Source organism: Rhinopithecus roxellana, chromosome 4, assembly GCF_007565055.1.
Source record: "Rhinopithecus roxellana isolate Shanxi Qingling chromosome 4, ASM756505v1, whole genome shotgun sequence".
Classification (NCBI taxonomy): Eukaryota; Metazoa; Chordata; class Mammalia; order Primates; family Cercopithecidae; genus Rhinopithecus; species Rhinopithecus roxellana.
The window spans coordinates 38,884,805-38,906,739 of NC_044552.1; the positions used below are offsets into that span (position 1 = coordinate 38,884,805).

At 34.9% G+C, this 21,935-nt stretch overlaps 1 protein-coding gene across 5 annotated transcripts in view; it reads right to left on the bottom strand.

Moving 5' to 3' along the window:
* SUPT3H (SPT3 homolog, SAGA and STAGA complex component) overlaps positions 1–21,935 on the bottom strand; it is a 549,180-nt gene that overhangs the window by 172,705 nt on the left and 354,540 nt on the right. For all 5 annotated transcript variants that reach the window (XR_004056848.1, XR_004056849.1, XM_010372540.2 and 2 more), the window contains one exon: positions 16,022–16,161. Coding sequence is in view for 3 of the 5 variants with exons in the window: in XM_010372540.2 (XP_010370842.1) it covers positions 16,022–16,161 (140 nt within the window). In the remaining 2 variants the exon portion in view is untranslated. The remainder of the gene's footprint in view (positions 1–16,021; positions 16,162–21,935) is intronic.

Sequence of the window (21,935 nt, forward strand, 5' to 3'; positions counted from 1 at the left end):
GTGATGCCTTCACCTTTGTTCTTTCTCAAGGTTGCTGATATGGTTTGGATATTCTTCCCCTCTAAATCTCATGTCAAAATGTGATTCCCAGTGTTGGAAATGGGGCCTGGTTGGGGGTGATTGAATCATGGGGGCAGGTCCATAACGAATAGGTAATAGAATTTTACACAAAACTACTCTCTAGGAAAAAAAGGCTTCACTTCTTCATCCAATCATCTCTCTTTTTTTTCTTCCCCCACCTCATTTATTTCTGTCTCTCTCTCACTTCAATAACTTCTACAGTTACAGTAAAGGTATATAGTAGCATTCTTTGCAGATATTTGTGTACGTATTAAATTTTGGCAAAGTCCTATTTTAAATTACTTAAAAGAACAATGATCTAAAATAAATTTATTATTTTAATAAACAATAAGTTATTTATTAAAAATAAATAGTAATCATTAAACTTTTATGTAATAAAAGTATTCTTGCAAAATAAAAAGAATTACCCAGTGATTTTGGATTTTTCTAAAGTTTGTTTTCCTAAAGGTGGTCATTTTTGTAATTTAACCTCTATATTTGAGAGCACCTCAATGAATCCATTAGTCATGACTGTCTTCTACTATTTGAGGTGAGAGTAACTACAAGAAATAAAAGTCCTTTCTTCAAGGTAGGACATTTAAAAGTAAGATACAATAAATATTTTAAAAGAATGAGATGAAATGCCCAAATTGTTAATACTTAACTATTTATCTGAGAATTAAACAACCACAAGTTTATTTCATGGCTACTAATTGTGAAAGCAAAAATTTTCAGAATTTCTATAGCAATGCAAAACACTGCCCTTTGTAACTGACTATAAGTGCCATTGTAGTGACAGTAAAAATCATATTAATCCCATGCTAAGGAATGAAGACTCCTCTCTAGAAAATGGAGAATCATGAAAAGGAGAAGGCTGGTAGGATCTGATCTGTCTTTTTGACCGATGCTGGGAAAAGTTCCAAAGAGACATGCTAATACAATAGATTATACAAATTATTAAATATTTATGGCTTAATCCAAAATTCTTTTTATTTATCTATTTTTTTTGAGATGGAGTCTCACTCTGTTGCCTACGCTGGAGTATAGTGACACGATCTTGGCTCACTGCAACCTCCGCCTTGCGGGTTCAAGCGTGAATCCAAAATTATTAATTCTAAATGAGGAACACAATGATATAGAAAAAAATCTAATTACATTAAACAGCTTGATTTGCACATTTCCTGTAAAGTAGTGGCAACAATAAGAATTAAGCTAAAGGCAGCTCCTCAGCATGGATGCACATAAAGATATGGGGATAATTATCTATACCAAACAAGTAATGATCTGCTAATTCCACTAAATAAACTGAAACATTAAAAAGACAAAAATCTTGCCAGAGAATACACGTATTTTCATATTTAGAAACACAAACTTGGTGAGATTAAACCAATAAAGATAAATAAAGGCCAAACTATGTAACAACAATCTGCCCACCTACTGTGGGGAATGTGGGTAAGGAGAAAGAATAGGGAAATATAATCCACAAAATATTCAAGGCAAAAATATTTTGGTTATTACAACAACCACAATTTGAGAACTATAAACATTAAATGTAAATTAGTGGCAAATCTTGTGGTGTTCTTAAATTCAATGATATTTTAAAGTTCATCTTTGCCAAGGTGTTTTATAAACAAGCTAGAAGACTGATCTCTAAGAAAACCCTTGAAATGTATTTTTTAAAAGAGAAGGATTTCATTTTAAAAAGAACAAATTGAAATTACTTCAGACAGAGAATATTGATTGATTCTACAAAACACTTAATTGAACAGTATAATCACCATGTGGCAGTCAAATATCCATTTAGGCAAGACTAAAAACAGCAGCCCAGTAAGGCCTGCACCACACATCACCAACAGTGGACACGAGTGTTTACAGTGTGCAGTGCTGATGTGTATCTCTATCCATAGAAATGACTCTGTTTTACTTCCCTTGACGTAGGAAAGGTGGAAATAAATAGCAATCATTATTCCAATGCTTTCCTACCAAATCCAGACAGAAAATATCCTGTCCCCATAACAAAAGATACTTGTGAATATCAGATCATATATTCTGATCTGGATTAGGAAAAATAGGATTATTATGAGTACGGTTTCAATGCTGCCACCATGTATTTTGCTCTCCTGCAGACTAAAGAAAGGAATGGGGGAAGAAAACTTTTAAACTGCATCCAAAAACTAACAGTAAAGAATCTAAATAGGTCCGAGGGTGGAGGACAAATGGGAATGGTACTAATATTGTTTTAAAAAAGATGGCAGTCATTTAATTAATCCTGCTATTAAATTTCTCTACAGCAAAGCAACAACTGTAAGAGATTATATATTCAGAAATGTTAGAGAATGATTAAAAAACAGTGCCAGTCTTGGTGCTTCATACCTATGATCCCAGCATTTTGGGAGGCCAAGATGGGAGGATTGCTTGAGCCCAGGAGTTTGAGACCAGCCTGTACAACATAGTGAGACCCTGTCTCTACAAAAAATATGAAAATTTGGTGGGTGTGGTGGCACGTTCCTGTAGTCCCAACTACTTGGGAGGCTAAGGCTAGAGGATCAGTCAAGCCTGGGAGGTTGAGGCTGCAGTGAGCTGTGACGGGGCTATTGCATTTCAGCCTGGCGAACAGAAGGAGACTCTGTCTTTAAAACAAAACAAAACAAAAACAGAATAAAACAAATACAACCACTTTAGTTTGACACCTGTATGTGAGGTGCTCTAATCATCAAAGCAGAAGTCAGACTCCACCCTCAGCAGAAGCTCACATTTCACAAGGTTAAGAAAAGCATAAAAAGATCCCTTGAGAGCCATCTTCAAATCGGATATAGTAAGCTACAGAAAAATAAGGACCTAGGTAAGAGTTAGGTTAGAGTTCCATTTTTATAGATCTATAACTTGCTTTTTATTTCATTAACTGAAAAATGCCTTCTCCAGAAGACACTTTCCCCAATTTTAGACAAGCACTTAAGACAACAAATACACAATTCTTTATCATTATATCATAAAAGGATAGTTATAGCTATGGGTAAAATGTAATTTGATAGTATATAAAGTCACAGATGGAAATCACTTTCAGAGCTACGTATTACATCGATTTTGGGTTCTTCTAAATTAAGTAATACTACCTGTTCTGCAGTTCCTATGCCAGAATAACATACACTGAATGACATTAATTCTGCTCTGTGCAGCTAGATTTACCACAGGTATCTTGTTGGTAGTTCTAGTAATACTCCCTGGAGAATAATTTCATAAGTATTTTGAAATTGTTTGAACAAAAATTAACCTTTAATAAACATAACAATGAGTTATCCTAATGAAACTCCTCCAGGAACTAACCTTGACATATTACATTGCTTCATGTTTTTCAATGCACCCTAGCCCTTTTCAAGTTTATTTTGCAAACACACTGAAGCTAATTCAATGACCCTGCCTAAATGTCTTGAAGAAGTAGTGTGCCCTATGTCAGAATAAACTAAATTTCAAATTATATAGCAAGTAGAAAATATATGGCTCAATAACCAACAATCCATTAAGAAGGTTCAAAATTAAAAACAAATAGAGTAATAATTAGAATAGTAACCCATTTGTTGAGGCTGTATTACCTTTACTAGACACTTACTTTTGATTGGTCAGTTATTACTCTAGGACTGTGAGGGCAAAGGCCATATTTTGTCTTTTTTTTAAGAGTCACAGCCTCAGGCCCTAGAACAGTGATTGACTTAACAAAATCTCAAAAAATAAATGTCCAATAAACAAAAGAGTGAAAGGATGGATGGATGATTTGCTTGACTCCAAAGAAAATGATTTGCATTCGTTTTTACCATGTTGTGTCTTAGAGAAAACTTCCTAGAGAGTTGAACAGAGTGCCAAGATTCTAAGACATCATTCTGTCAATTCACACTGCCATAATGTTAAAGATCTTTACACTTAAGGACCTTTGTGGCTATCATTTCACACCCATTACTTCTTCCTAAAGTTCCAGAGATCCAGGGTTTTGCTGGAGTCTGACTGTATACTCAACTGCAGGGATGAAGCATACAACTTAGGCTAAGCCAGGCAGGACATTTCATCCTACTAGCTACTGTCACTGGCAGGGACTGGGGAGACGTTGTGACCCAAATCTTTTTAAGCATAAATCTTGGGACAAAGGCATTATCTCTCCACCTGGACCTAAAACTTCTATAGTCATTTGTGCTCCTATAAATATTCAGTGGACATCGTGATCTTCAATCCAATGGACATTGTGAACTTCAATATTAAACCTCGCTTGAAGCCAAATCTACCTCTGGGCTTTGTTATCTGAAACAAAATCTTTCCCTAACTGCCTAATTTTGTTTGAATTGTTTTTGTCTTTTTTTTTTTTATTTTATTAACTGCAATCAATAGCATCATGCAAAAATATTAACTGTTTTCAACTTTTACATCATTATTACTGCTTTGAAGATGGTCTGTATGACACTATGTAGGGTTATAGTCTCCTACTCTTCAGTTATTATGACAATATTATACCTATACATCCTCCAAATTGGAATAGCAGCTTTCTGAAATATTTGAGAATCTAAACTCAAACTATAGCTGAATAAAACATTTAAAGGACTAAAAATCAACACCAATATTAATATCTATTGAGATATTTATTTATTGAGAGCATCTAATAGATGCTACTGCATTTATACAAAAATACCCATGAAACTAGAATCTTCCTGATATAATCAAGCCTCAAATCAAATGCAAAATAAACTTTATTGCTCCCAGTATGACAATTCATAGACAACTTTTTTTCCAAAAGATCTATTTTATTCCCTACCTCTTTACACTATCTTGCATCTAGAAACAAGGGACAATTAAAAGGAAAAACATACATAAGAAACAACTGCCTACTTAGCAAATCACAATTAAACTACCATACTTTCTTATGTCTAAAACTTAACGAACATTTTATGAGTTTCTAACTGCTAGTATTTCAATCTGGCAACAGGCACCTTCTCTGGAAGAGATAAAATCAATGGTACATCTTTTTCCACAACATACATTTACTTGTATTTACATGCATATTATATGTGTATATTGCTTCATACATTCATCTGTTCAGTCTTAACTGCAAGCATCTAAAGAGCCAATTTAATTTGCCTCATAAAGCGTATCCTTCAGCACCACTTATAAAGTAAATACTTCTGATGGGAAAAATAAAATGAAAAGATAAACTGCAGAACAAAGGAAATCAAATGAGGATTAAGAGAAACATAACAGAGATGGTAAATATGTAAATTCAAAACAGCATACATTTATAAATTCAATAAACTTGTAAATCTCATCCTCCACTGTCAGCCACTATGAGCATGTTGGTATATTTCTCCTAGCAGTCTTAATTTCAATGTGTTTGCGAAATATGAATATTCCCTTATCATCAGGTAAACAGGGTTCTCACTCCATTTCCAATATTACGTAAGACATTGTGATGAAGAGTTTTGTGCGTATGAATGTGCATATGAACAAAATTCCTGATATCTAAAGAGAAATTACCAAATGTAGGTCTACTAGGTTGCAGTATATTAATGCTTCTAACTGAATTGATATTTTAAAATACTTTCTTGGTTTTACTAATCTACATTTCCACAGTTAATGTGTTACCACTCCCATCTTACTCTTGACATTTTATATACAAAAATGGCATTATTTCAATTCCAGTAAGTAGATACTTTATATATTTATTTTTATTTCTTTTTCATATCCTTTGCCAATTTTTCTGCTAGAATGTTATATTTTATTGATTTTAAAAGATCTATATAAATGATACTGATAGTTGTGTCATATTTTTATGCATTTGCCTTTTAATAATTTTTTGTGTTTCTGAAACACAGACATAATTTTTATAAGATCGAATTTAAAAGTCACTTCCTTTGTGATTTTTTCACCCCCAAACTGGGCTCTGAGTGACCTTTCAGAATATTTTAATAGAGTCTATTTCCTCTCTTGAAAAATTCACAAAATTTAGCATACAAAACCCTCTGAAAATTCCTAAAAGAACCTTCTGAAAAATTTGAACTTAGCATTTCACAAACTTATTTGAAAACAGACCATTCCCTACTCCCACAGTGTATGTGTCAAAAGTTTGAGGAGTAGTATTTCTCAAAAGCTCTGAAATGAAAGCCTAGAAAGTCCTTCCATATTACCTGTGGTTATTTTTAATTTTTAAAAATGGTTTTACTTTTTATACCAAATTTTTAATATTCTGGAATGTATTCTGATAGATGTATAAGGTTGAGTTATCATTATGTTTTCTTTTCCGATAGTTCTTTAGTTGTCTTGGCATCTTTCTCCCACTGGTGTCTAATGCCATCTTTATTGTGACTAATTCTTCTTTATAGTTAATTGTATCATTTATTCTCGGAACAGGCATGCCTGTGGGTTTTACGCCAGTACCACACTATTTCGACTGTTGTAGTTTCATGGAATCTTATATTATTTGGTGGTATTAGGTTGATGCAAAAGTAATTGCAGTTTTGCCATTAAATTAAACTCAATCGCCTACTCTTCTTTAGTGAAAATTTCTTGGCTATCGTAAATTTTATAACTTCAGGTGAAGTCTAATATCAGTGAAAAAAGTTTTTATTTTTAATCTTGCTGAGATTTCTGTTAAACAACATTAAGTCAATATATTAATGTGGAAATAACTGAAATTTACAACATTTAGTCTGTATCCAGGAACATAGTGTTTTTTCATTTATATACTCATGTCTCAGTACATTATTAAAAATGAGTTATATATTTCTTTTACATTTATTGTTAATACAAAGTTTATCTCCAAATAATTTTTTTATTGTATTATTCTGATCGACATTGCCTTTTTTTCTCAATTTTACTATTGACTATTACTGAATTTATTATCAAGTATTACAGAATTATGGAAGAAGTTCCTAATCTCGGTCAGTGTCTCTCTGACTTAATGAAAACTTCTACTGGGTTCAGTACTTTTTATACTGATTCTCAAGGATTACCAAAATTAATAAATTACGTTATCTGTACATAATGATAAATTTTGGTCTCCTGCCAATAGCAATGCCTTTTATCACACTGCCTAGTGCTCCTTGAACTCTGGCAAATAAAAGCAGTAACAGTGCATATTCAGAATTTAATAGAACTCTTAATATTTTTAAAACTATCCTGATGTCTGTTCATTTAAGTGAGATTTTTTATCATAAAGTAGAAGGACTTTTCTATATCTAGTTTACTAAGAATTTCCAAAAAGGCTAGGAAGTGAATTTTGTCATATGTCTTTTTATTACCAATTAAAACTATCATATGGTTTTTCTGTTTTTTAATTATAGTTTAAGTTCTAGGGTACTTGAGCACAACGTGCAGGTTTGTTACATATGTATACATGTGCCATGTTGGTGTGCCGCACCCATTAACTCATCCTAATGCTATCCCTCCCCCCACCCTCCACAAAATAGGACACGTTGTGTTATGATCCCCTTCCTGTGTCCAAGTGATCTCACTGTTCAATTCCCACCTATGAGTGAGAACATGTGGTATTTGGTTTTCTGTTCTTGCGATAGTTTGCTGAGAATGATGGTTTCCAGCTGCATCCATGTCCCTACAAAGGACACGAACTCATCCTTTTTTATGGCTGCACAGTATTCCATGGTGTATATGTGCCACATTTTCTTAATCTAGTCTGTCACTGATGGACATCTGGGTTGATTTCAAGTCTATGCTATTGTGAATAGTGCCACAATAAACATACGTGTGCATGTGTCTTTATAGCAGCATGACTTACAATCCTTCGGGTATATCCCCAGTAATGGGATGGCTGGGTCAACTGGTATTTCTAGTTCTAGATCCTTGAGGAATCGCCACACTGTTTTCCACAATGGCTGAACTAGTTTACAGTCCCACCAACAGTGTAAAAGCATTCCTATTTCTCCACATCCTCTCCAGCACCTGTTGTTTCCTGATTTTTTTAATGATTGCCATTCTAACTGGTGTGAGATGGTATCTCATTGTGGTTTTGATTTGCATTTCTTTGATGGCTAGTGATGATGAGCATTTTTTCATGTGTCTGCTGGCTGTATGAATGTCTTCTTTTGAGAAGTGTCTGTTCATATCCTTTGCCCACTTTTTGATGGGGTTGTTTTTTTCTTGTCAATTTGATTGAGTTCTTTTTAAGTGCTGGATATTAGCCCTTTGTCAGATGAGTAGATTGCAAAAATTTTCTCCCATTCTGTAGGTTGCCTGTTCACTCTGATGGTAGTTTGTTTTGCTTTAGTATAATTAGATCCCATTTGTCAATTTTGGCTTTTGTTGCTATTGCTTTTGGTGTTTTAGATATGAAGTCCTTGCCCATGCCTATGTCCTGAATGGTATTACCTAGGTTTTCTTTTAGGGTTTTTATGGTTTTAGGTCTAACATTTAAGTCTCTAATACATCTTGGATTAATTTTTGTATAAGGAGTAAGGAAAGGATCCAGTTTTAGCTTTTTACTTATGGCTAGCCAATTTTCCCAGCACCATTTATTAAATAGGGAATCCTTTCCCCATTTCTTGTTTTTCTCAGGTTGGTCAAAGATCTGATGGTTGTAGATGTGTGGTATTATTTCTGAGGGCTCTGTTCTGTTCCATTGGTCTATATCTCTGTTTTGTTACCAGTACCATGCTGTTTTGGTTACTGTAGCCTTGTAGTATAGTTTCAACTCAGGTAGTCTGATGCCTCCAGTTTTGTTCTTTTGGCTTAGGATTGTCTTGGCAATGCAGGGTCTTTTTTGGTTCCATATGAACTTTAAAGCAGTGTTTTCCAATTCTGTGAAGAAAGTCATTGGTAGCTTAATGGGAATGGCACTGATTCTATAAATAACCTTGGGCAGTATGGCCATTTTCACAATATTGATTCTTCCTATCCATGACCATGGTATGTTTTTCTATTTGTTTGTGTCTTCTTTTATTTCACTGAGCAGTGGTTTGTAGTTCTCCTTGAAGAGGTCCTTTACATCCATTGTAAGTTGGATTCCTAGGTATTTTATTCTCTTTGAAGTTATTGTGAATGGGAGTTCATTCATGATTTGGCTCTCTGTTTGTCTGTTACTGGTGTATAAGAAGCCTTGTGATTTTTGCACATTAATTTTGTATCCTGAGACTTTGCTGAAGTTGCTTATCAGCTTAAGGAGATTTTAGGCTGAGACAATGGGGTTTTCTAAATATACAATCATGTCATCTGCAAACAGGGACAATTTGACTTCTTTTCCTAATTGAATACTCTTGATTTCTTTCTCTTGCCTGATTGCCCTGGCCAGAACTTCCAACACTATGTTGACTAGGAGTGGTGAGAGAGGGCATCCCTGTCTTGTGCCAGTTTTCAAAGGGAATGCTTCCAGTTTTTGCTCATTCAGTATGATATTGGCTGTGGGTTTGTCATATATAGTTCTTATTATACAGAATTTATTGAGAGTTTTAGCATGACGGGCTGTTGAATTTTGTCAAAGGTCTTTTCTGCATCTATGGAGATAATCATGTGGTTTTTGTCTTTGGTTCTGTTTATATGCTGGATTACATTTATTGATTTGCATATGTTGAACCAGCCTTGCATCCCAGCGATGAAGCCCACTTGATCATGGTGGATAAGGTTTTTGATGTGCTGCTGGATTTGGTTTGCCAATATTTTATTGAGGATTTCTGCATTGATGTTCATCAGAGATATTAGTCTAAAATTCTCTTTTTTTGTTCTATCTCTGCCAGGCTTTGGTATCAGGATGATGTTGGCCTCATAAAATGAGTTAGGGAGGATTCCCTCTTTTTCTATTGATTGGAATAGTTTCAGAAGGAATGGTACCAACTCCTCCTTGTACCTCTGGTAGAATTCGGCTGTGAATCCGTCTGGTCCTGGACCTTTTTTGGTTGGTAGGCTATTAATTATTGCCTCAATTTCAGAGCCTGCTATTGGTCTATTCAGGGATTCAACTTCTTCCTAGTTTAGTCTTTGGAGAGTGTGAGTGTCCAGGAAATTATCCATTACTTCTAGGTTTTCTAGTTGATTTGCACAGAGGTGTTTATAGTATTCTCTGATGGTAGTTTGTATTTCTGTGGGGTCGGTGGTGATATCCCCTTTATCATTTTTTATTGTGTCTATTTGATTCTCCTCTCTTATTAGTCTTGCTAGTGGTCTATCAATCTTGTTGATCTTTTCATAAAACCAGCTCCTGGATTCATTGATTTTTTGATAGGGTTTTTTGTGTCTCTATCTCTTTCAGTTCTGCTCTGATATTAGTTATTTCTTGCCTTCTGCTAGCTTTTGAATGTGTTTGGTCTTGCTTCTCTAGTTCTTTTAATTGTGATGTTAGGGTGTTAATTTTAGATCTTTCCTGCTTTCTCTTGTGGGCATTTAGTGCTATAAATTTCCCTCTACACACTGCTTTAAATGTGTGTTAAAGATTCTAGTATGTTGTATCTTTGTCCTCATTGGTTTCAAAGAATATCTTTATTTCTGCCTTCATTTCGTTATGTACCCAGTAGTCATTCAGGAGCAGGTTGTTCAGTTTCCATGTAGTTGAGTGGTTTTGATTGAGTTTCTTAGTCCTGAGTTCTAGTTTGATTGCATTGTGGTCTGAGAGACAGTTTGGTATAATTTCTGTTCTTGTACATTTGCTGAGGAGTGCTTTACTTCCAACTATGTGGTCAATTTTGGAGTAAGTGTGATGTGGTGCTGAGAAGAATGTATATTCTGTTGATTTGGGGTAGAGAATTCTGTAGATGTCTATTAGGTCCGCTTGGTGCAGAGATGAGTTAAATTCCTGGATATGCTTGTTAACTTTCTGTCTCGTTGATCTGTCTAATGTTTACAGTGGGGTGTTAAAGTCTCCCATTATTATTGTATGGGAGTCTAAGTCTCTTTGTAAGTCTCCAAGGACTTGCTTTATGAATCTGAGTGCTCCTGTATTGGGTGCATATATATTTAGGATAGTTAGCTCTTCCTGATGAATTGATCCCTTTACCATTATGTAATGGACTTATTTGTCTCTTTTGATCTTTGATGGTTTAAAGTCTGCTTTATCAGAGACTAGGATTGCAACTGCTGCTTTTCTTTGTTTTCCATTTGCTTCGTAGATCTTCCTCCATCCCTTTATTTTGAGCCTATGTGTGTCTCTGCATGTGAGATGGGTCTCTTGAATACAGAAAAGTGATGGGTCTTGACTCTTTATCCAATTTGCCAGTCTGTGACTTTTAATTGGATCATTTAGTCCATTTACATTTAAGGTTAATATTGTTATGTGTGAACTTGATCCTGTCATTGTGATATTAGCTGGTTATTTTGCTCACTAGTTGATGCAGTTTCTTCCTAGCATCAATGGACTTTACATTTTGACATGTTTTTGCAATGGCTGGTACCTGTTGTTCCTTTCCACATTTAGTGCTTCCTTCAGGATCTCTTGTAGCGCAGGCCTGGTGGGGACAAAATCTCTAAGCATTTGCTTGCCTGTAAATGATTTTATTTCTCCTTCACTTGTGAAACTTAGTTTGGCTGGATATGAAATTCTGGGTTGAAAATTCTTTTCTTTAAGAATGTTGAATATTGGCCCCCACTGTCTTCTGGCTTGGAGACTTTCTGCCGAGAGATCTGCTGTTAGTCCGATTGGCTTCCCTTTGTTTGTAACCCTTTGTGTGTAGCCTCGGCCTCCCAAAGTTCTGGGATTTATTAAAGTCTTTTTATTTCCCTTCAATTAATCAGTTAAGGATTGGGATGGTATGTTCTAGTCTCCACAACAAATGTATTTCTCTGACCTCTCCCCACACTACCAGAAGGTTTCAATTCTCCGGAGTTTGATGATTGACAGTTTGCACCTACTATATTTTCACTATAGCCGTATTTTTTAGTAACATAAAATTATTGCCTTTATTCCATTTTAATGCTTCTCTCCCTAAATTCTCTTTTCTCTGAAATTGATATTGTAAGCACCAGTATTACAGAATTTGTATGATATACCTCTGATTGTTCTTTAACTTTTCCCTTTAAATAATCTAGAAAAATTTCATTTCTATTTCTATGTATGTATATATGGGCATACTGTATACAAATATGCAAATGAATTGGCATATATAAATGTATATGCAAATATAAATGTATATATATACATATATACATACAGGTATTTATTATGTACATATGTAAACTACATATATCTTTGTAGTATATAATTCTATCTTCATTTCATAGTCCTATATATTCTAAGATTTTTAAGAGTTTCAGTTTTTAACTCAACCTTTTAAACTCTTCTGGTATTTGTGAATGTTTATCTTACTGAGATTAGCCTTTTTCTTTAATGCTAAGTCTTATCTAAGATATTTTTGGACTGTTAGCTTTAAAGGCATTTTATTTTCCTTTTCCTTATAATTAAAAGAAATCATGATAGGTACAAATGGGAATGGTAGAAAGACTTCAAAAACAGGAGAAGATGGACAACTTCTACAGGCATCCACCTATCTCTTCTTCAATGAGTTTTCTAGTCCACTTACCTCCAAAAACCATAACCCTGGGAGTCAAAATCCCCAGGAATCATAACCATGCTACACTTGGGCACAACTGAATGATACACCTGATTTCTCTTATTATTCAGCCTGTATAAGAAACTATGTTTTCAAATCTATGGTCAGTTCCTTTCAGGTTAAGCAAATTCAGATGACCACCTGGCACCTTACTCAATTTAAAGCTGATTATCAACAAATTTTAAGCTGCCTTAAATGTTATGTGTATCACTCTGCTTTTCTCTAGATTCCACTATTAAGCCTGATATGAAAACACGAGATACAAAGTCCCTAGGGATTTTCTGTACCCCCAAACTATTTAAAAGCTCTCTCTCTAAGCTCTAATCTTTGCTCTCTTATTTACTTTTATCAATTTGAGGATTAGTCTGAAGGTAGAGTTCTCCCAACTTTTTAAGCATCTATTGTTTACATCTCTTTACAAACTTAGTGGCTTACAAGACTAGAGAGTTTACTTGATTAATGACAAACCCGAGCTTCTCAGGTTCCTTTATAAGCAGCAAAGCAGGTTCTTAGGCACAGCTCTTCTGGGGGTGACCACAGTTCCTCACTGACAAGAAAACTCAAAGCTATTTGAGACTTTGGTTGACACAGTCACAAATTATTTGATTAGCTGAAAAAATTAGAATGAAAGTAACATTAGCTACACTTAGACACACCTGCCTTATTTTGGGATGGAGGTGGGTGGGGTTGGAGGGAAGCTATAGTTGTATGTATTTCCCTGCTTTTCTTTCTCAGTCTCTCAGATACACTAAAAGAACTCTGAGCACTATTTAATCTTTATTTGATCATTTAAAAGGATGTTCTGAGATCATGGATCTCTACTATAGGTATACCCAGAATCTGGTGCTAGAGAAAAATAAATGTGTAAGAGTTAGCTAACTGTCACGATGATGAACTAGTAAGACAAAATGGATGCAAAAATTCAGACTTTTTTTGTATTTCAAGTCACATAAATTAATAGTAATTAAGTAAATTATGGATGAAACTAAAGTCATGCACACATACATCAACTGAAAACAATAGGAAAGGACTTAGACTGTTTTTTGTATATTTGCTCAATGTTTTGAGAAGAAGCTAGAATACCAAGTGAGTTTTTATATCTATAAAGAAGAAAGAAAACTAAAATGAAGCCTGTTGGTAGGTCCATACCATTTTCATACATTCTAGGGGAGAAGGTAGTAAACAAAGTTTCTGCAACCATAAGTGATGCTTAGAGGAAAATTAAGTCACTGAATGATGCTAGGACTGATTATTCTACTGAACTTTAAAAGCAAGAGATTGCGGCCGGGCGCGGTGGCTCAAGCCTGTAATCCCAGCACTTTGGGAGGCCGAGACGGGCGGATCACGAGGTCAGGAGTTCGAGACCATCCTGGCTAACACGGTGAAACCCTGTCTCTACTAAAAATACAAAAACTAGCCGGGCGAGGTGGCGGGCGCCTGTAGTCCCAGCTACTCAGGAGGCTGAGGCAGGAGAATGGCGTAAACCCGGGAGGCGGAGCTTGCAGTGAGCTGAGATCTGGCCACTGCACTCCAGTCCGGGCGACAGAGCGAGACTCCGCCTCAAAAAAAAAAAAAAAAAAAAAAGGCAAGAGATTGCAGTCTCTGAGTCCAAAGTGGTTTCATATGAACTGCCACAGTTGTGGTTTACTCTAGAAACTATAACCTATCAAATTAGAAGCAGGCAAGGCCTATGCTCTTAACGGTTCCACTTTCTACTGTCCCAGTTATGGTCTACAAGCCCAGCGTATTTTTTTTCAGTTAAACTGTTATTTGGATGAGTAGAATATAAACGCTACTCTGTTATGTTGGCCAGAGAAGATTTTTGTTATGGTATAAAGCTTAACGAAGTTGCCAGTCTTATGTTTATTGTACATATGAAGACTTTCACTGTAACTATTTTTATCAACTTCTGATATTTTATTATCCTGGTTACCAGTATGTAATACATAACTATAAAGAAGAAGTGTACAGGCTGCGTAAGTACCCAAGCTTTTTCTACCCTGCATCTCCAGATATTTTATTGACTTTAGTACCCTGCTGACCCCCATTTTTCTAGGTGTACAGTAGCCTGCTATTATAGAGCAAAAAAAAGTTCCATTTCTTCTCTTCTTGATTGTGGAATGCCCTTTTAGGAAACAGGTTTGGCTAGCCAAGATTTTCCCATCAAAATTGAAAAGTTACCTGCTCAATTTTACTAATGATTTATGTATTATGTTTTATTCCTTAATGAACCTTTCTCAGTGGCCATTTTTATAATATAAAAATATTTAAAAATAAAGCATAAACAATATTTTCTCTTTGTGTAATGCATCATAAGTGAAACCATGCCACTAAACAACCATATCCTGTTTAGGCAATGATGACATCAGAAATACATGTTTATCATCTGCTTTGGACAACTTAGCATGTTTTTGGCCCAAGGCAAAGTTGAACTAAAACCATTTGCAGTTGTCCCAAACCAAGATAACCACACATTTCTAAAGTAATTGATACCTAAAAGAACACTGCCTTTAGATCACAGTTCATGATCTAAGCATGCTAATTCATTAAAGGTTGTTGAAGTTTATAAAGCATGTATATCTACTGGACCTCCTCCAAAGTTTAACACAAAATAATTATATTTTCAGCATGCATAGAAACTATAATAAAGTTGGCACTTAGCACAATCTTTTGTAATTCTGAAATTACTTCTCTTGCCCAACTGAAAGAGAAGGGGAAAATGGAGATTCCTTATATGTGAAAGTATGATAATAGCAATATGAACTGTGAAAATACTGTCTTGTAATTTGGAAGGCACTGAAATGAAATAAACCATTTTACTTTAATTTTTTCCTTTAGTGTTTAAAGAAATAATAATTTTATGTATAGATAGCTAAGGTAAATAGAAGACATAATTTTCAAATTCATTGTTAAGACATATCCAGGGAATCCAAATAAATGTCACTAACTTTGTCTTGCAGTGATATAAAGCATGTAATTGCCCTGGGTACTACCCTAGCTAGTGAGTCCAATCACAGTCTGCAACTATAGCCAGAAGAATAGCTCTTCACACTATATATGCCAATATAAAAGCAATAAGAATTAGTTTTGTTTACAAATAAAACTGGATGATTTGAAACAAAAAAAGGTAAATATTTAATTACAAATGAGCTTAATAAAATAAAATCAGTAAATGTCAGATCCAGAGTAGGGAAACCTACTCATTTTTAAAAAAAGGAAATAAGGAAAGGAAAACAGAAGTCATTTCCCAAAGTTGATGCTGAAGGTAGATCTGACTCCCACTTCAGGGGTGATCATGATCCTCTGCACATCTCTACCGTCAGACATAAAACCACTGACTTAGAGATTTCAAACATTTAAAGAACATGAGAATAGAACCAAATAGCATAGGCACTGTAGTGGTTGTTCTATTTCTGTAAAAAGGGAAGAATGTACTATACCTCCATTCTTTCTTGTTTAACTTCATCAACTTCGTCATCTTCAAACATTGCTAAAAGTTCTCCTGTCTGGTCAATAGAGTTGAGGAAGTCCTGAGCAATTTTTTGTCTTTTGTTCGTATTATTGCTGCCACTCAATTTGTCTTCATGAAGTCAAGGTAAAGAAAAAAAGAAATGTTCTCAATAGGTTTACATCGGCACTAATTATTACCTGTATTAAATATAGTATACCAAATTCAGAATTGGGATTCTCTGAAAATAATCTTAAAAAAATTCTTGCATCCAAAATAAAAGTCATACAGAATTAAATCATTTATTCATGTCACAAATCAGACTGAGAGGATAGAACCAAATGATCAATTACCAAAATAAATGTGAAAGGGCTAATTAAATCCCTTATAAAAAGCAGAGAGTGGTGTGCTCAGATTTGGAAAAAGAATACTGCTCTGCAGTATTTATAACAAACACCTCTGAAATGAAATGACAATACAAAAAATGATGAGTAAGGATATGCTAGGCAAATACAAGCTAAGAGAGCAGAACTGGTAACATTAACATTAGAAAATACAGTTCAAGACCAAAAACACTAAAGGAGACAGGGTGAAATAGTATCTAATAATAAAAGGAATTTTAAACAGCCATAAACTTTTACGTACCAAATAATAGCAAAATGAAAACACAAAGGAAATCTTAATAAAAAGCACAATTACTGTGAGATATCTGAATATATTTTTCAAAATTTGACAACTTAAGGTTACAAAAGATTTAAAAAATATTTATCTCTAAACACATTAACAACTATATACATATAAGAATCTATATTATTCTCTTAGGTCCATAGATCATTTTTCTTCATTTTTATCATTTCTTTTAAATTTCTACATCAAAGAGTTTTATAAATATCTATAAATTAAAATATATTAAAATGATACCACATATCATTTTTGCTTGATTACTCTTTCCCATTTCCTTCCCTTTTATATGATCAAACTCCAACTAAAGATCCTGTAACTCATATTACTACCACCCAATATGTATTCTCCATGCTCATATATCCATAAAAATACATTCATTTATAGAGCTGTTTTATTCATTTATGCTTTTTAGAAAAGGGTATGAGATTCCTTCTATTTCTTTCTTGTCTTGCACTTCATGTTTCTTTGTCAATTATGGAAAAAAATTCCTTCAAGTCAACGGTAGAGCCCTGATTCTTTAATGGTTGTGTAATAATTGACAGTATATATGCACCATAGCTTTCCAGACAATCCCCTATTGATGGGCATAAACTTTGTTTCAGGTTTTTGCTACCCCGGGGAAATGCTGTAATAAACATCCCATCCATATGGCATTCTGTATGGTTGGCTTAATGTTTATGGCATAGACTCACAAGGATGGAACTACTGAGTTAAAAGGTACAAACATTTTAATGGAGGTTAAGAGATTGTTTACCAGTGCATTAACCCTTCAAGTTTCCAAGAGTAATGAGGAATGCTTTTCCTCTCCATGAGAAAAGTCTAATAAATGTAAAGTGATATGTCATTGTGATTAAAATATTTAATTTCACTAATGAATCTAAACATTTTTTTCCCATATGTTTGCCAGCTATCTGAATAAGTCTTTCTGTTAATTGCCTATTTTTATCCTTTGCCCATTTTCAACTGGGTTGTCTTTTTCTTAACAATTTAAAGGGATCTTTTATATTACCCCTTTGTTATCTGAGTTAAAAATGTTTATCCTAGTCTTTCATTTGCCTATGAATTTTAAAGCATCTTTTGCCATTAAAAAATTTAAAATTTGCCAGGCGTAGTGGCTCACGCCTGTAATCCCAGCACTTTGGGAGGCCGAGGCAGGCAGATCACCTGAGGTCAGGAGTTTGAGACCAGCCTGACCAACATGGAGAAACCCCGTCTCTACTAAAAATACAAAATTAGCCAGGCGTGGTGGCGCATGCCTGTAATCCCAGCTACTCGGGAGGCTGAGGCAGGAGAATTGCTTGAACCCGGGAGACGGAGGCAGCAGTCAGCCGAGATCGCTCCATTGCACTCTAGCCTGGGCAACAAGAGCAAAACTCCATCTCAAAAAAAAAAAAAAAAAAAAAAAAAAATTAAATTTCTATATTGTCAAATAAGTTCATCTTTTTTTTAAAATAACTTTTGTTTGAGATGACTTCTCTCCACTCACACAGATGGAATGGATCCTGTAAGATATCTATTCTTTTTTTTTTTTTTTTTTGAGATGGAGTCTCGCTCTGTCACCCGGACTGGAGTGCAGTGGCCGGATCTCAGCTCACTGCAAGCTCCGCCTCCCGGGTTTACGCCATTCTCCTGCCTCAGCCTCCCGAGTAGCTGGGACTACAGGCGCCGCCACCTCGCCCGGCTAGTTTTTTTTTTTTGTATTTTTTAGTAGAGACGGGGTTTCACCGTGTTAGCCTGGATGGTCTCGAACTCCTGACCTCGTGATCCGCCCGTCTCGGCCTCCCAAAGTGCTGGGATTACAGGCTTGAGCCACCGCGCCCGGCCCAGATATCTATTCTTATTTAAATCTGTAAAGGTTCACTTTGTGGACAATTTTACAATTAAGTTTTGTAAATGTTCTGTAGATATACTGAAAAAAATTCATAGACATTCTATTCCAGATAAATACAGGTCTAAGCATATCTTGCTATTTTGCTGATTTACTATTTAGTGCTTATGGGTCTATTATGTTAAAAATTGCATCTTCTATAATTATTCCTCTTTATCCTGTTTTATTATTATTCCCCTTTATCCTTCTATAAAATATTCCTCTTTACCCTGTTTGGGCTTTTAATGTTTAATTATAGCTTGCATGATGCTAATATTGCCACTTCTGCTTTCTTTGCATTTGTGTATACATTTATCTACCATTTATTTGTTCATCCCATTATTTATAATCTTTCTTTATCTCTAAGTTTTATTTTTGTGGTTGTTTATAATCTTTCTTAATGTAAGAATTTAATCCATTTCATAATTAGTGCAATGACCAATATATTTCTTTTTATTATTTTCTCTTGCTTTATGTTTGGTATTTATTTCATATTCTTGTTTTTTCCTTTTCTTCATTTTTAATGATTTGGCCATGTTGACAGTCCCTCCATGTCTTCTCATTGTTAATTTGAAATTGTAATATACTTTTCTATTCTGTTAATGTTTACCATCCCTTTTTCCATTTTCTTTAATGTTTACCTCGCTCTTTTCTGGTTGGACACATTGCTTGAACATATTTTAAATGACAGTTTCCATTATTATTTAAAACAAGGTATCAATTATACCCCTACCAAGAGGTAACATTTTCCCAACAAATCAACTTTTTCTTCTAGTATTTCCCCCTTTCCAGTATCAAGAGACCTTCAGAACACTTCCATTTTCCCTATCTCAAGTGATCCATCTGCTTCAGCCTCCTAAAGTGCTGGGATTACTTACAGGCATGATTTTTAAGTATCTTTTTCAGTGTCTATTGTCCATTAGTCAATCTTCTTTGTAGAAATGCCTATTCAGACCCTTTGCCCATTTTTAAATTGGGCCACCTGTCTTTTTATTGTTGAGTTGTACCTATTCTAGATATATTCTATACAAAAGTACCCTATCAGATATGTAAGAAAAATTTTCTCCTATTCTGTGGTTTGTCTTTTCACTTTCTTGATGTTGCTCTTTGAAACATAAAAGTTTTAAAATTGATCAGTTAATTTATTGGTCATTGTTTTGACTCTGAAATAATTGATCAAGTCCAATTTTTCTATTTTTTTTCTTTTGCTGTTTGTGCTTTTGGTGTCATACATTCAGAATGCTTTGCCTCATCCAAAGTCATCAACATTTATTCCTGTATTTCTTTTTAAGAATTTTATAGTTTGAGCCCTTATATTTAGGTCTATGATCCATATTGGGTTAACTTTGTGTACTGTGTTGTTGTAGGTGTCCAAATTCTTTCTTTTGTATATGGATATCCAGTTGCTCCAGCAATATTTGTCAAAATGGCTATGTTTTCCCTATCAAATTCTCTTGAAATCCTTGTCAATATCGACTGACCCTAAATGCTTATTACTGAACTCTCATTCCACTCCATTTCATTGACAAATATGTCTACCCTTATGCCAGTACTGCTCTATTGTAATTATTGTAGCTTTATGGTAAGTTTTGAAATCAGTAAGCATGAGTCCTCTGACTTTATTCTTTGTTAAGATTGTTCTGGGTATTCTAGTTCCCTCATGACCTAGATGAGTCATTTCCATGTCAGCATCTGACATTTCTATATGATTGGTAGAATCAGTGTAGTCATGATTCATACAATCAGTGTATTCATTTCTACAAAAAAGCAGATGAAATCTGTAGGCCAAGTTGGAGAGTATTAACACTTTAATAATATTCAGTGTTCCAATCCATGAACATAGGATGTCTTTCCATTACCATCTAGGCCTTATTTCAACAATATTTTGTAGTTTTCAGTACATAAATCTTGCAAGTCTTTAGTAATTTTATTCCAAAATATTTTATTCTTTTTGATGCTATTGTAAATGGCATTGTTTTCTTAATTTCATTTTTGAGCTGTTCACTGCTGATATATTTTTATGCTTGATTTTTGCATATTTCCCTTCTATCCAGCAAACATATCCAACCAGTCTATTAGTTGTAATAGTTTTTATTTTCTTAGAATTTTCTATACACAAAATTATGTCATCTGTAAACAGAGATAGTTTTACTTTTTTTTTTTCTAATGTGGATGCCCTTCACTTCTCTTTCTGACTAAACACCGGGCTAAAACCTTCAGTACAATATTGCATGTAAGTGGCATGAATGGACATCTTTGTCTTGTTCCTGATCTTGTAAGAGAAAGCATACAGTCTTTCACCATTAAGTATGATGTTAGGTGTGGGTTTTCCATATATGTCTGTCTTAGCTCAGGAAGCTACAACAAATACATCATAAACTGGGAGGCTTAAACAACAAACATTTATTTCTCACAGTTGTAGAGGTTGGGAAGTCTAAGTTCAAGGTGACAGTAGATTTAGTGTCTGGTGAAGGCCTGCTTCATGACTTACAGATGACCATGACCTTGTTGTGTCCACATATGGCAGACAGCAGAAACAGAGGAAACAACCTTTCTTGTGTTGCTTCTCAGAAGTGCCCTAATCATAAAGGTTCCATCCTTATGACCTAATTATTAATACTTCCCACAACTCTCACCTCCAAATACTACCACACTGGGAATTAGGCTTCAACATATATATTTAGAGGGTGAGGAGGGACACAAACATTTAGTCCATGCAATCATCTTTATCAAGTTAAAGAGGTTTCCTTTTCTTCCTGGTTTGTTGAATGTTCCTTTCATTAAAAACTTTTGGAATTTTGGGAGCTTGCAGTGAGCCGAGATCGTGCCACTGGAATTTTGTTAAATGCTTTTCCTACATTTATTGAGGTGATCATGTGATTCTTCTCCTTTATTCTGTTAATTCGACGCATTACATGAATTGTTTCCTACGTTTAAAACAACCTATATCCCTGTGATAAATCCCATTTGGTCATGGTTTTAATCCTTTCTACATTTGCTAAATTCAGTTTAATGGCATTCTGTTGAGAATTTTTGTATCTTTATTGAAAAAGATACCAATCTGTGGTTTTTTTTCTTTTTTTTTTTGAGACGGAGTCTTGCTCTGTCGCCAGGGCTGGAGTGCAGTGGCCGGATCTCAGCTCACTGCAAGCTCCGCCTCCCGGGTTTACGCCATTCTCCTGCCTCAGCCTCCCCAGTAGCTGGGACTACAGGCGCCAGCCACCTCGCCCGGCTAGCTTTTTGTATTTTTCAGTAGAGACAGGGTTTCACCGTGTTAGCCAGGATGGTCTCAAACTCCTGACCTCGTGATCCGCCCGTCTCGGCCTCCCAAAGTGCTGGGATTACAGGCTTGAGC